Here is a 15675-nt window from a genome sequence, read left to right on the forward strand (position 1 = left end):
AAGTATGAGGGGTCAACTCTGTTAAATGTTCCGAAAAGTCAAATGGACAGAGAATTGACCTCTGAGCTTGTCATCATTAGTGAAGTGATGGAGATATCCCAACTGGAATGGGTTGAAGATCAAATAGGAGGTGAATAAGTTAAGCCAATGATTACAGATGATTCTTTCAATAACTTTTTATGTAACAGAGCAAGGGGGGAAAAGGAAAGAGAGGTTAAGGAAATAAAACTAAGATTAGTACTAGAGCATGTTTGTATGCTCATGATAATAACTGAATAGAAAAGACAGAAACTGATGATACAGGAGACCAAGTGGTTTATCTCAGGAGCAAAATTTTTGAGAAAATGAGAAGGGATGGGATCAAGGCGCCATTGGGAACAGTGTCCTTGGAGAGTTGCAGGAGACTGTTCTCCAATTATAACAATAGGCAAAGCAGACAAAAGGAATATAGATCCCTATAGGGTGTTACATCTAATTGAGACAAGAAATTCCATCTGCTTTTATTTTTTTCTGTGAAATGTGAGATGAGGTTATCATTGAAGAGTAAGAGAAGGTACAAAATGCTTGAGGGGAGAAGAAAGACTTAATGTAATAATTTGGAAAGTGAATATGGCTGGGCAGTAGAATTGGCCTGCAGTGTGAGTATTGATTTGAGAACTGCAGTCATTACTTCAAAATGAAACTGGTTTTTCTTCACCATTTGTTTGGCTGCAGACACAGAGTTGTCCAATTGTTGACTCAAGCTTTGCTACCTCTGTTAACTATGTTTTAACTTTGTTCACCAGTGTAGCTTAATGGTTAAGGGCATGAACTCTGGAGCCAGATTGCTTGAGTCCAGATCCTAGTTTCACTTCTCATTAGTTATATGGCCTCGGATAAAATGCCTAACATTTCCATGCCTTGGTTTCTTCATATATAAAATGCAAAAAAAAAACAGCACTTATTTTATAGTTGGTTAAGTAAATTACTTAGAAAAATACCTGATACAGAATAAGTAAGTTGTCATATTCAGCAAATGAAAATAAAGGACATCTATTAAATTTAAATTTCAGACAAACAAAAAAATATATATATTTTTTGAGACAGAGTCTTGCTCTGTCACAAGGCTGGAGTGTAGTGGCACAATCTCGGCTCACTGCAACCTTCACCTCCTGGGTTCAAGAGATTCCCCTGCCTTTGCCTCCCGAGTAGCTGGGATTACAGGCACCTGCTACCATGCCCGGCTAATGTTTTGTATTTTAGTAGACACAGGGTTTCACCGTGTTGGCGAGAATGGTCTTGATCTTCTGACCTCGTGATCCACCCACCTCGGCCTCCCAAAGTGCTGAGATTACAGGTGTGAGCCACTGCACCCAGCCAAAAATAATTTTTAGTGTAAGTATGTACTATGTAATTTTACTTGGAAACCCTAAGAGTAAGCACTAAATATGCGTGGAGTTTTCTGTTTGTGTTTTGTTGTTGTTGTTTGAGATGGGATCTCACTATATTACACAGGCTGGTCTCGAACTCTTGGGCTCAAGCAATCTTCCCAATCTTCCCAATTATGTTTGTTAAATAATGAGTAATTTTTGCATCTATATTTCCAGGACACTAGAAATTTATTGCATTGTATTACATTAATTGTTTCTGTACCTCTTTCCCTCAAATGAAGACTTCCTGAAGGGAGGAACCATGTTTTCTTTATCCCTTTATCCTTTGAACTCCATACAATAGTAGCCATTTACAATTGTTTTATAAAACACAGAAGACAGGCAGAAAGGGTAGAGGAACTAATAAATGACGCCCTATGATGTCTCCAATGCTATTTTCCATCCTTCTTTCTGCTTGCCTCCTTAGTAATACAAAAGTTACATTTCTAGGAAAAGTTGAGGAGGGAAAAAGTCAACACTCATCACTCCTTACAGCAATAGTCCTTGGCTAGTCAGTGTCCTGGCCTGGCTAAAGACCTAGGACCAGGGATGAATTAGTAATGATCTTCCACACACACTTTTATGAAATTATTTTTGGTGGAGGGAACTGAAAATTGTGACAAAATTATAATGAAGGAAATCTTGCTTTGCAGTAGATCAATAGAATATTTCAAGCAAATAGTAAAAAATGTATAATTGGAGGATATACTCCTACAGCCTTGTGATAGCGCCTGGTACTTTCTTCCTAATATCCATTTTTCCCTTCTTCCTTATGAGCCAAGTTCTGGTTTTGTTCAGGGTGGCAATTAGACCATCTAAAAGCACTCACCTTCCTAGACTTGCATATGACCCCACAGCATAGTTGTAGATAATGAGAAGTAAGAAAAGTCTACTGGATAGTACTGCCATGAAAGCTATTCTTTTCAAAATTAAAAAACAACAGTCTTGGTTGGAAAAACCCCTAGCCTTTTGCCTTTCTACGCTTGATCCTTCTCCTCTTTGACCTGCCTGGAACATGTATGATTGACAAGCAGATAATAGATAATCTATAATCTATAGATTTATCTGTACAATTATCTGCACAAGAAGACATATAAAAGAGATGTTAAGATTATTTAAAAACAACTATATCCCACATTCATTCATCAAAACTCACGACTTCAATAGTATTTAATAAATGAAATCTAAAAAAAATAAATAGATAAATGAAATCATAACATAAGAGTAAGAAAGAATGAAGTTACAATAACTATAAACTATATTGAAATATGATTGAGGTAAAAATTATTACATTGTTACTTACCAAAGAAACCCAGAACTTCCCTGGCTCTGAGTAAAATCCACAGAGGATGGGAGAGGGGGTTGACGGAATAAATATTTCAGGTAATGGCTCTTCTTCCTCCTCCTCCTCCTCTTCCTCCTCCTGAAATTCTTTTTCTCCATCTTCTCCCATCTCTGCTGCTAGCTTGTTCCTCCTTTCTTCCCTTATTTTCTCCTTCAACTCCCTTTGTCTCTCCCTCTTTTCAATTTCTATTAATCTCTTTTAAAATAAACATTAAGTAGGTATAAAAACAATTATGACTCATTCGTTCATTTACACCATTAGGGATGACAATGAAAATAGAAAGAAGATACACAGCTCTGTAACAAATAATATTTAAAAATACTCACCAATGCGAGAATATATTTTTATCATTAAAACTTTTAAATCATTAGAATGACTCATTTTTTTTTACCCCCATCAATCTTGGTTTTATAGAAATTATTTGGTCATTTTTTTCCTAATAGAGAAGCTAAATATAACTTCTCTTAGAGCCTATCACTGTTAACCCAGGAATTAGGTAGACTGAAATAGTCCACAAGGAAAGTTGCTTCCAACTTCAGTAATACTGTGAGTTTGGCCTTCATCATCTATCAATTGTCCTTTGCAAAAGCCCTCTGACACTGGTATTTCCGCCTCCCATCTTTTACCACTTCATTCTGTTCACCCCTCAGAATAATCTTCCTAACTTATTTTTTTTAATTTTATTTATTATTATTATACTTTAAGTTTTAGGGTACATGTGCACAATGTGCAGGTTAGTTACATATGTATACATGTGCCATGCTGGTGCACTGCACCCACTAACTCGTCATCTAGCATTAGGTATATCTCCCAAACTTATATGATATCATCACATCAATCCCCTCCTCACAAACTCACAGTGGATCCCAGTGGTCTAAAATGAAATGTCTTGGCTGGCACTTAAGGAGCTCCATGCATTGGTCACAGACTCTTGCAACATCCTTCAACAAATTGCCTCCCTATATTTTATTGATGTATTCCTCATTTCTTGAAAACACTCACAACTCTGCGTTCTCTTGGGATGTTCTTCCAGCCTTTATTGCCATCATCCTATTTTCACCTCTCAAAATTCCCCCTATTTTTTTTTTCTTGAGACAGGGTCTCACTCTGTCACCTGAGCTGGAGTGCATTGGTGCAATCACAGCTCACTGCAGCGATAAACTCCCGGGCTCAAGCGATCCTCCCACCTCAGCCTCCCAAAGTGCTGGGATGACAGGCATGAGCCAATGTGCCTGGCCCCTCCCATTCTTTAGGTACTAAATGTCACTTCCATGCAGTCATCTTTGACCTCCTCCCATCCCTCTATCAGGATCTTCTCTCTTTTCCTCTGCAGACCCCTAAAATTTCCTTCTTTGCATTTTGATTTCAGTATCTATTTACTACTGCCTTCTAATAGCTGCTTTCCTACCAGATTATAAACTCCTTAAGTTCAGGGCCTATGTTTTATTCTTTTGTGTATTCTGTCAGCACTTAACATAGGATATTTTATATTCTAAGGAAAGGAAATTATTATAAGATAATGTTTCAGGAATATTCCATACCAGAATCTTAGATTTGACACTTGAAAAATGGAAACATTTTATGCACATGTCTTTGATTTCATAGGAGACTACATCATGATCATCCTCTTCTTGCTTTATGGTTGGAAGTGGAGCTTCAAGAATATAGCTATTTTCACAGATAATTAGTAAAGTACTTTCAGGCTAAAAAAGAAAAATTGAACATATTTACATTTAGGCAAATTTTTAAAAGCATAGTTTAAAGAGATTATAAATAAAAATATAATTACTATGTATATTAGCCATGTTTAAAACACACTTAATTCCTCACTGCAGTTATTGGTAAAAAGTCAAGTTTATTAATAATTATTATATTGTCATAGTACTAATTATTGTTATATCATTATTGATTAAAAATTAATAATTATTAAAATTAGATTTACATTTGGTTCCTTTATAGATGCTATAACATATGTGATTCATATATGTTTTCTGATTTTCTGATGAATATATGTGGTTGTGAAATCTGTTAGCCGAAAGGACCAGATATTAAAATTAGGACTGCCAAGGAAAGTCTGCGTGTGTGGATGGCGTAGTCAGTCCCATCCTACTTTAATGGCTCATCCTCTATCTGCCTCAGTTTAACAAACGTGGATATTCCCAAGGTTTTTTGTCCTCTTCCCTCTTCTCTCCCTCCATAAGCATTTTCTGGGAAATCTTACAACCTTCATTACCACTTACATGCAATTAAATTTCAAATTAATCTCTCCAGCCCAGACCTGTCTCTTGACTTCAAAACCATGCATTTAATCATGAATGGGAAATCTCCATCTTGATATTTACAGATACATTATTTGAAATGTTTATTCATTTGGTTATTTCATTCTACAATTATTTGTTGTGTACCTACTATGTACTCAGCATTTTCTTAAGTGGTAGGGATAAATTTATAATAAGAAAAACATATAATATCTGCCATTATGTAGCTTACCTCCAATGGAAGCTTGTCATTTAGCAAATCAGGTAAATAAATGTAAATTATAATTGCAGAAGTCCTGCAGAGGTGTCATAAGAACAAGTAGGTTGTATAAAGCTTTCAGAGAAGGTGGTATCTGAGCTTCAAGGTAAAAAATGTATAAATTATAATTATACAATGAGTTAAGGGAGGGTTTGAGGGAGCAAGCCCTCAAGGGAAACACCATGTGCAAAAGTCCTGTGGAACATTTGCTTTTATAAGAAAATTGTGGCTTGGATGGCATCACCTAGGGCAAAAGAGCAGAATGAGAGGAGAGACTGGGAGAGCCTTAGGGAAACTTAATACTCAATGACTGAGTGAAGGAGACTAAGAAAGAATGACAAGATGTGGGAGAGGGAACCAGCAAAGCATAGTATCACAAAAGTGAAAGCGAGACGGTATTTCAAAAAGTAAGGAAAGATTGACAGGATCAAATGATGCTAAGAGGTCAAGAAAGATAAGAACTAAATGTTAAATGGATATTATTGGTGCTTTTAGAAGAGCTGATTTGGTGGAATGATGAGACTAGAAGTCAGGTAAGAGCACATAAAGGAGAGAGTGATATATAAGGAAATGGAATCTGAGAATAGTCAATCCTTCTGAGAAAGTTGGCTGATTAGAGAAATATGGTAGTAGCTAGAGGAGAATATAAGATCAAGGAAGTTATATTTTGTAAGTGGGAGAGACAAGAACATATTTAAATACAGAAGGAAACAATCCAATAAACAGGTATGATTAAATTTCTATGACAGAAAAGAGAAATAATGTAAAATATTGAAAAAAAACTGGGAGAAAGTAGAAACAAAAGGGCAAGAGGCAGAATTGGCCTTAAGTAGGAAGGGAGACAGCTTCTCTATTGCAAAAGAGGGACGAGGAGCAGGTGAATACAGAGGTAAATGGGATTTTCCATTTGGTAGTGGGAAATGAAAAAGTTCCTGCCTGAGGGCTCCTGGTTTTTCTATGATGTAAGTGATGCTGAGAGTGAATTGGGAGCAAAAGGCTTGAAGCTTTGTGGAGAAGAAAAGTTCTAAAATGGTCACCATGTGTGAAAGAGGGAGTTGATAAGAGCAATGTCATAGGATTGCTGAACAATTTCATGGATTATGTCCAGGCCATTTTAATCACTAAATTATAGAGGAGCTAATCTTCATTGACATATAACTATCTCCAGCAGCCTTTGGCTGATTACTATAGGCAAATATAAATTAGTTGGGGAAATTCAGAGATGGACTTTTGCTAGATGGGTATGAAGACAGAGGGATAAAGGAAATCAGGGCATTGGAAGAATGTTATTGATCCTTGTTTGTCTTAGTCAGTTCAGGCTTCTATAATAGAATACCATAAACTAAGTAGCTTAAATGACAGAAATTCATTTCTCATAGTTCTAGGAGCTGGGAAGTCCAAGATCAAGGGACTGGCAGATCCAGTATCTGATAAGGGCATTTTTCCTGCTGCATCGATGGTGGTCTTCTTGTATGCTCACAGGACAGAGAGAAGAAACTCTGGTCTCTTCATCCCCTAATAAGGAAACTAATCCCATTCACAAGGGCTCCACCCTCATGACCTAATTACCTCAAAGGCCCCACCTCCAAATACTATCACATGGGGAATTTAGGCTTCAACATATGAATTGGAGTGTCAGGAGGAGCATAAACATTCAGTCCATAGTATTACTGAAATAAAGAATTAGAAATTTTAAGCTGGATATGGAAGGAAATGAAGAAAAGAGTGAACTAGTAAGTTAGGAAAAGCAAATGGTGAATGAAATACAGGTCTCTGTGTCGTGAAAGAACTACTTGGAGATAAGAGTGGCAAATAAATTGTCTCAAAAAGACAAAGGGTGAACTCAGAGTAAAGGCTAGTTTAATAGTTGACCTTTTTTTAAAAATTATACTTTAAGTTCTAGGATACATGTGCAGAACGTGCAGGTTTGTTACATAGGTATACACGTGCCATGGTGGTTTGCTGCACCCATCAACCCGTCATCTACATTAGGTATTTCTCCTAATGCTATCCCTCCCCTAGCCCCCAACCCCCTGCCAGGCCCCAGTGTGTGATGTTCCCCTCCCTGTGTCCATGTGTTCTCATTGTTCAGCTTCCACTTATGAGTGAGAACATGTGGTGTTTGGTTTTCTGTTCCTGTGTTAGTTTGCTGAGAATGATGATTTCCAAATAGTTGACTTTTTTTTTTTTTCTTCTGAGACAGAGTCTTGCTCTGTCACCCAGGCTGGAGTGCAATGGCATGATCTCAGCTCACTGCAAGCTCTGACTCATGGGTTTACACCACTCTCCTGCCTCAGCCTCCCAAGTAGGTGGGACTGCAGGTGCCCGCCACCATGCCTGGGTAATTTTTTTGTATTTTTAGTAGAGACAGAGTTTCACCGTGTTAGCCAGGATGGTCTCGATCCCCTGACCTTGTGATCCACCCACCTTGACCTCCCAAAGTGCTGGGATTACAGGTGTGAGCCACCATAACTGGCCCCAAATAGTTGACTTTTAAGCTTGAGCTCTTATAGTTGTTATGTGCTGAATTGTGTCCCTTCAGAAAAAAATTCATATATTGAAGTCCTAACCCTCAATACTTCAGAATGTGACTGATAGATCTTTGGGGATAGATCTTTAAAAGAGATAAGTTAAAACAGGGTTGTTAGGGTGGGCCCTTAATCCAATATGATTGATGTCTTTATAAGAAAAGGGGATTAAGACACAGACAACACAAACATAGAGATGACCATGTGAGAACACAGCAAGAAACAGCTGTCTGCAAGCCAAGCAGCGGTCTCATAAGAAACTAAATCTACCAACACCTTGATTTGGGGCTTCTAGCCTCCAGAATCGTAAGGAAAGAAATTATGTTGTTTAAGCCATCCACTTTGTTGTATTTTGTTATGGTAGGTCTAGCAAACAAAAACACAGTAATAAGTATCCAGTGGGTAGCTGTGAAAGTGTGTGGGCAAACTATAAAAATCATGGAAGATGAGGGAGTCAAGAAGTTCAGAGTCTGATGCTGTTTGATCGATTATCCACATGGTTAATATCTAATATGGTTTGGCTGTGTCCCCACCCAAGTTTCATCTTGAATTGTAGCCCCCACAATTCCCACGTGTCATGGGAGGGACCTGGTGGAAGGTAATTGGATCATTGGGGCAGGTCTTTCCTGTGCTGTTTTCATGACAGTGAATAAGTCTCACAAGATCTGACAGATTTATAAAGAGGAATTCCCCTGCACAAGTCTTCTTCTTGCCTGCCGCCATGTAAGACATCCCTTAGCTCTTCCTTTGTCTTCTACCATGATTGTGAGGCCTCCCCAGCCATGAGGAACTGTGAGTCCATTAAACCTCTTTTTATTTATAAATTACCCAGTCTTGGGTATGTCTTTATCAGTAGTGTGAAAACAGACTAATACAAGATCATTCAGAATACTTGTTTGCACTTTTACTAGAGAGAAAGACAACCATATTCTTAAAATTCAAATAAAGAAACAGGATCAACCAGGTAGTCAGAAGATGATAGCAATGTAGAAAGAAAAGATGTTATAGGGGAATGACAAGAGCCTCAAAGAAAGAGAGTTTATATTTTATGATTTTCTTTCTTTTTTAAAAAACTTCATTGTATGTGGTAAAAACAACATTTGATTTATCCCAGAGAAAGTTCCATATCACTTGAGAAGAATGTGTATTCTACTGCTGTCGGTGGACTGCTCTGAACACATCTGTTAGGGCTATTTGGCCTATGGTGTTATACAGGTCTTCTGGAGTTTTGTTTGTTTGTTTGTTTTGAGCTGGAGTCTTACTCTCACCTAGGCTGGAGGGTGGTGGTGTGACCTCAGCTCACTGAAACCTCCGCCTCCCGGGTTCAAGCGATTCTCCCACCTCAGCCTCCCCAGTAGCTGGGACTATAGTCATGCCACCACAAAGCTAATTTTTGTATTTTTTTTTGGTAGAGACAGGGTTTCACCATGTTGACCAGGCTTGTCTCAAACTCCTGACCTCAGGTGATCTGCCTGCCTCAGCCTCCCAGAGTGCTGAGATTATAGGCATGAGGCACTGCGCCCTGCCTCTGTTTCTTTATTGATCTTCGATCTATATGTTTTATCCATTATTAGAAGTGGGATACTGAAATCTGCTATCATTGTATTACTGTCTATTTCTCCCTTCATCTTTCTCAATGTTTGCTTTATATATTTAGGTACTCTGAGGTGGGATGTATATATATTCATAATTGTTATATCTTTCTGGTGGACTTATCTTTTATTATTGTAAGATGTTATTCTTTGTATCTTATGATAGTTTTTTATGTAAAGTCTATTTTGTCTGATATAAATAGAGCAATCCCTGCTCATGTTTGGTTACCATTTGCATGGAATGTCTTTTTTCATCTCTTCACTTTCAACCAAGTTGGGTCTTATTTTTTTTATTCATTCAGCTTCTCTATGTCTTTAGATTGTGGAGTTTAATCCATATACATTTAAAATAATTATTGATAGGGAAGGATTTACTATTGTTGTCTTGTTCATTATTTCCTATTAGTCTGTAGGTCTTTTGTCTGTCTTTTGTCTATTGCTGTCTTCTTTTGTGTTTTGTCATTTAAGGCAAAGAAGATCAAGTTCAAAAGCATATTACATGAAACAGTGAAGAACAAAGAAGATACAGAGGAAGAGATGCCTAGGTTGTACAATCAATAAGTCTTCCTGAACTACTGAAGGGCAAGGTGGTTAGAGGCGGGGACAAGACTAGAATAGGGAGGAGGCAGAGCAAGATGGCTGATTAGAAGCCTCCACCAATTGACCTCCCCACAGGAACACCAAATTTAATAACTATCTACACACACACAAAAACACCTTGCTAAGAATCAAAAATCAGGTGAGTGATGACAATACTTGGTTTTAACTTTATATCACTGAAAGAGGCACTGCAGAGGGTAGGAAAGACAGTCTTGAATTGCTGACACCACTCTGGTGGCTGTGTGGCATGAAGAGATAATCTGGGTACTTGGGGGAAGGACAGAGCAATAACTGTGAGACTGCATCAGAACACAGTGCTGCCTGTCACAATAGAAAGCAGCTTTGGGCAGAACTCAGCCAGTGCCCACAGACAGAGTATTTAGACCAGCCCGAGTCAGAGGGGAATGGTTCAGCCCAGTAGTCAGAACCTGAGTTCTGGTAAGCCTCACCACCACAGCCTAAAGTGCTCTGTGATCCTAAATAAACTTGAAAGGCAGTCTAGGCCATAAGGACTGCAATTCCTAGACAAGTCCTGGTGCTGTACTGGGCTCAGAGCCAGTGGATTTTGGAGGGCATGCAATATAGTGAGACACCAGCCTGGGTGGCCAAGAGAGTGTCTGTGCCACCTCTTGCCCAACCCCAGGCAGCACAGCTCGCAGCTCTGGGAGATAATTCTCCCATCTGCTTAAGGAGAGGAGGGGGAAAAATAAAGAGGACTTGGTCTTGCAACTTGGATACCAGCTAAGTCACAGTAGTTAGGGCACCAGGAACAGTTGTGAGGCCCCTATTCCAGGCCCTAGGTCCCAGATGATATCTCCAGACACACCCTGGGACAGCAGGGAACCCATCCCCTTGAAGAGAAGGACTCAATTCTGGCAGGATTCATCACCTGCTGACTAAAGAGCGCTTGGGCCCCGAATAATCAACAGTGATGGCCAGGTAGTACACACTGTGGGCCTTGGATGAGACTCTGGGACAAGCTGGTTTTAGGTATGACCCAGCACATTCCCAACTGTGGTGGCTATGAGGAAGGACTCCTTCTGCTTGAGAAGTAAGGAGAGGGAAGAGTCAAGGGTATTTTGTCTTGCAGTTTAGGTACCAGCTTGGGCACAGTGGAATAGAGCACTAAGTGGGCACCTGGGGCTCCCAATTTCAAGCCTTAGCTCTTGGACACCATTTCTGGTCCTGGGCCAGAGGAAAGCCCACTGTCCTGAAGGGAAAGACTCAGGACTGCCAGCATTCACCACAAGCTGACTGAAGAGCCCTTGGGCCTTGAGTGAGAATCAGCAATAGCCAGGGAGTACTTGCCACAGGTCTGGGGTAGTGGCAGCCTTGGGAAGAGACTTCTCTGCTTGTGGAAAAGGGAGGGAAGAATGGGAAGGACTGCATTTCATGGTTGGAGTGCCAGTTCAGCCACAGTAGAATAGAACACCAGGCAAATTCCTAAGGTTTCTGACTCCAGGCCTTGACTCCCAGACAGCATCCCTGGACCCGCCTGACGATCTCACCACCCTGAAGGGAATACAAGCCTGGCTGGCTTCACCACCTGCTGGTTGTAGAGACCTAGGGACTTGAGCAAACATAGGCAGTAGCCAGGGAGTGGTTACCACAGGCCTTGGGCAAGACCCAGTGCTATTCTGGCTTCAGGACTGACCCAGCACAGTCCCAGTTGTGGGGACTTGCTTATTAGTTTGTTTATAAAATCAGTGTTAAGTTGTCATCAGTTAAAATAACAGGTTATAAGATATTATTTGCAATCCTGATAGTAACTTCAATAAAAAAAACATACAATGGATACACAAGAAATTTAAAACATACCACCAGAGAAAATCACCGTCACTAAAACGTAGATAAGAAGGAAGGAGAGAAGAAAGAGAAGACCACAAATCAACCAGAAAACAAATAACAAAATGGCAAAAGTAAGTCCTTACTTATCAACAATAGCATTGAAAGTAAATGGACTAAACTCTCTAAACAAAAGAAATGAGATGGCTGAATGGATTTAAAAAACAAGACTCAGTGATCTGTTGCCTACAAGAAACACACCTCATCTATAAAGACACATATAGACTGAAAGTAAAGGAACAGAAAGATGTTCCATGCAAACAGAAATCAAAATAGAGTAGAAATAATTACACTTACATCAGAAAAAAATAGATTTTAAGACATAGAAGGTCATTATATAATGATAAAGGGGTCAATTCAGTAAAAGGATATAACAATTGTAAATATATATGCATCCAATGCTGGAGAACTCAGATATATAAGCCAAATATTATTAGAGCTAAAGAAAGAGATCAACCCCAATACAACAATAGCTGGAGACTCTAACACCCAACTGTCAACACTGGACAGATCATCCAGGCAGAAAATGAATAAGGAAACATTGGACTTAATCTGCACTATAGACCAAATTGACCTAATAGATATTTATAGAACTTTTTATCCAATGGCTGCAGAATACACATTATTCTCCTCAGCATATGGATAATTCTTAAGAACAGACCATATGTTAGTCCATAAAACAAGTCTTAAAACATTCCAAAAATTGAAATTATATCAAGTATCTTCTCTGACCACAATGGAATAAAATTAGAAATCAATAAAAAGGAATTTTGGAAACTACATGAACTCACAGGAATTAAACAATATGTTCCTGAATGACCAGTGGGTCAATGAAGAAATTAAGAAGAAAATTTAAAAATGTCTTGAAACAAATGACAGTGGAAACACAACATACCAAAACCTATGATATACGGTGAAAGCAGTACTAAGAGAAAAGTTTATAGCTATAAGTAACTACATCAAAAAAGATAGAAAAACCTCAAATAACTAATGACATATCTTAAAGAACTAAAAAAGCAAGTGCAAACCAAACCCAAAATTAGTAGAAGAAAATAAATGAAAAAGATCAGAACAAAATTAAATGAAATTGAAAGAAAACAAAAGATCAACAAATTAAAAAGTTGTTTTTTTCAAAAGATAAATTGACAAACCTTTAGCCAGACTAACAAAAAAAGAGAGAGAAGCCTAAAATATATGAAATCAAAGATGAAAAAGGAGACATTACAACTGATACCACAGAAATTCAAGGGATCAGTAGAGGCTACTATGAGCAACTTTATGCAAGTAAATTTTAAAACCTTGAAGAAATAGTAAAATTCCTAGACACATACAACCTACCAAGACTGAACCATGAAGAAATTCAAAACGTGAACAGACCAATTATGAGTAATGAGATCAAAGCCATAATAAAAAAATTCTCCTAGCAAAGAAAAGCCTGGGACCCAATGGCTTCACTGTTGAACTCTACCAAACATTTAAGAATACCAATCGTGCTCAAACTATTATGAAAACTGAGGAGGCAGGAATACTTCCAAACTCATTCAACAAGGCCAGTACTACCCTAATACCAAAGCCAGACAAAGGCACATCATAAAAAGAAAACTATAGGCCACTATCACAGATGAATATTGATGCAAAACCTCAACAAAATACTAGCAAACTGAATTCAACAACACATTAAAAAGATCATTCATCATGGCCAAGTGGGAATTATCCCAGGGATGCAAGGATGGTTCAACATATGCAAATCAATCAATGTGGTACATCATATCAACAGAATGAAGGACAAAATTCACACCATCATTTCAATTGATGCTGAAAATGCACTTGATAAAATTCAACATCCCATCATGATAAAAATTCTCAAAAGACTGGGTAGAGAAGGAATATACCTCAACACAATAAAACCCACATATGACAGACCTATAGCTAGTATCATACTGAATGAAGAAATACAGAAAGCCTTTCCTCTAAGATCTGAAACACAACAAAGATGCCCACTGTTACTGCTGTTATTCAACATAGTACTGGAAGTTCTAGATAGAGCAATCAGATAAGAAAGAAATAAAGGGCATCCAAACTAGAAAGAAAGAAGTCAAATTATCCTTGTTTGCAGATTATATGATCTTATATTTGGTAAAATCTAAAGACGCCACCAAAAAACTATTAGAACTGGTAAACAAATTCGGTAAAGTTGCAGGATACAAAATCAACACACAAAAATCAATAGCATTTCTATACACCAACAGCAAACAATCTGAAAAAGAAATCAAAAAAGTAATCACACTTATAATAGTTACAAATAAAATAAAATATATAGAGATTAACTTAACCAAAGAAGTGAAAGATTTCTACAATGACAACTATAAAATATGGATGAAAGAAATTGAAGAGGACACAAAAAAGGAAAGATATTCCGTATTCATAGATTGGAAGAATCAATACTGGTAAAATGTCCATAGTATCTAAAGCAATCTACAAATTCAACGCAATCCCTATCAAAATAGCAATCACATTCTTCATATACATAGAAAAAAAATCCTAAAATTTATACAGAATCACAAAAGACTCAGAATAGACAAAGCTATGCTGAGCAGAAAGAACAAAGCTGGCGAAATCACATTAGCTGACTTCAAGTTATACTACAGAGATACAGGAACCAAAACAGCATGGTACTGACATAAAAACAGAAACACAGACTAATAGAACAGAATACAGAATGCAGAAACAAATCCATACATCTACGATGAGCTCATTTTTGACAAAGATGCCAAGAACATACATTGCACAAAGAGCAGTCTCTTTAATAAACAGTTCTGGAAAAACTGGATATCCATATGCAGAAGAATAAAATGACCCCTATCTCTTGCTATATACAAAAATCAAATCAAAATGGATTAAAGACTTAAACGTAAGACCTCAAAACTATGAAACAATTAAAAGAAAACATTGGGGAAACTCTCCAGGACATTAGACTGGGCAAAGATTTCTTGAATAACACCCCACAAGCACAGGCAACCAAAGCGAAAATGGACAAATGGAATCACATCAACTTAAAAACCTTCTGCGCAGCAAAGGAAGCCATCAATAAAGTGAAGAGAATTTCTTTTAATTCTCTTCATAAAGTGAATTAAATTCTCTAAAGTGAAGAATATTTCTCTCACAGAATGAGAGAAAATATTTGCAAATCATCCATCTGACAAGGAATTAATAACCAGAATATATAAGGAGCCCAAACAACTCTATGGGGGAAAAAAATCTACTAATCCAATTTTAAAATTGGGAAAAGTTCTGAAGAGATATTTCTGAAAAGAAGGCATGAGAATGGCAAACAGGTATATGAAAAGGTGCTCAACATCACTAATCATCAGAGAAATGCGAATAAAAATTATGATATATCATCTCATTCCTGTTAAAATGGCTTTTTTCCAAAAGACAGGCAATGACAAATGCTGGCAAGAATGTGGAGTAAATTATACTGTTGGTAGGAATGTAAATTAGTACAACCACTATGGAGAACAGTTTGGGGTTCCTCAAAAAAACTAAAAATGGAGCTAACATATGATCCAGCAATCCCACTGCTAGGTATACACCCAAAAGAAAGGAAATCAGTATATTGAAGGAAATCAGTACATCTGTACTCCCATGTTTATTGCATCACTATTCACAATAGTCAAGATTTGAAAGCAATCTAAGTATCCCTCAAGAGATGAATGGATAAAGAAAATGTAGTACATATACACAATGCGTACTCTTCAGCCATAAAAAAGAATGAAATCCTATGATTTGCAACAACCTGGATGGAACTGGAGGTTATTAAGTTAAGCGAAAAAAGCCAG

The 15675-nt window shown here is 37.8% G+C and overlaps 1 protein-coding gene across 5 annotated transcripts in view; it reads right to left on the minus strand.

Annotated features, from left to right (window-relative positions):
* CFAP44 (cilia and flagella associated protein 44) overlaps positions 1-15675 on the minus strand; it is a 153615-nt gene that overhangs the window by 85460 nt on the left and 52480 nt on the right. For all 5 annotated transcript variants that reach the window (XM_031009240.3, XM_055381624.2, XM_055381620.2 and 2 more), the window contains 2 exons: positions 4296-4457; positions 2713-2949 (listed from right to left, as the gene is read on the minus strand). In XM_031009240.3, the coding sequence (XP_030865100.3) occupies positions 2713-2949; positions 4296-4457 (399 nt within the window). The remainder of the gene's footprint in view (positions 1-2712; positions 2950-4295; positions 4458-15675) is intronic.

Source organism: Gorilla gorilla, chromosome 2 (assembly GCF_029281585.2).
Source record: "Gorilla gorilla gorilla isolate KB3781 chromosome 2, NHGRI_mGorGor1-v2.1_pri, whole genome shotgun sequence".
In the NCBI taxonomy this organism is placed as follows: domain Eukaryota; kingdom Metazoa; phylum Chordata; class Mammalia; order Primates; family Hominidae; genus Gorilla; species Gorilla gorilla.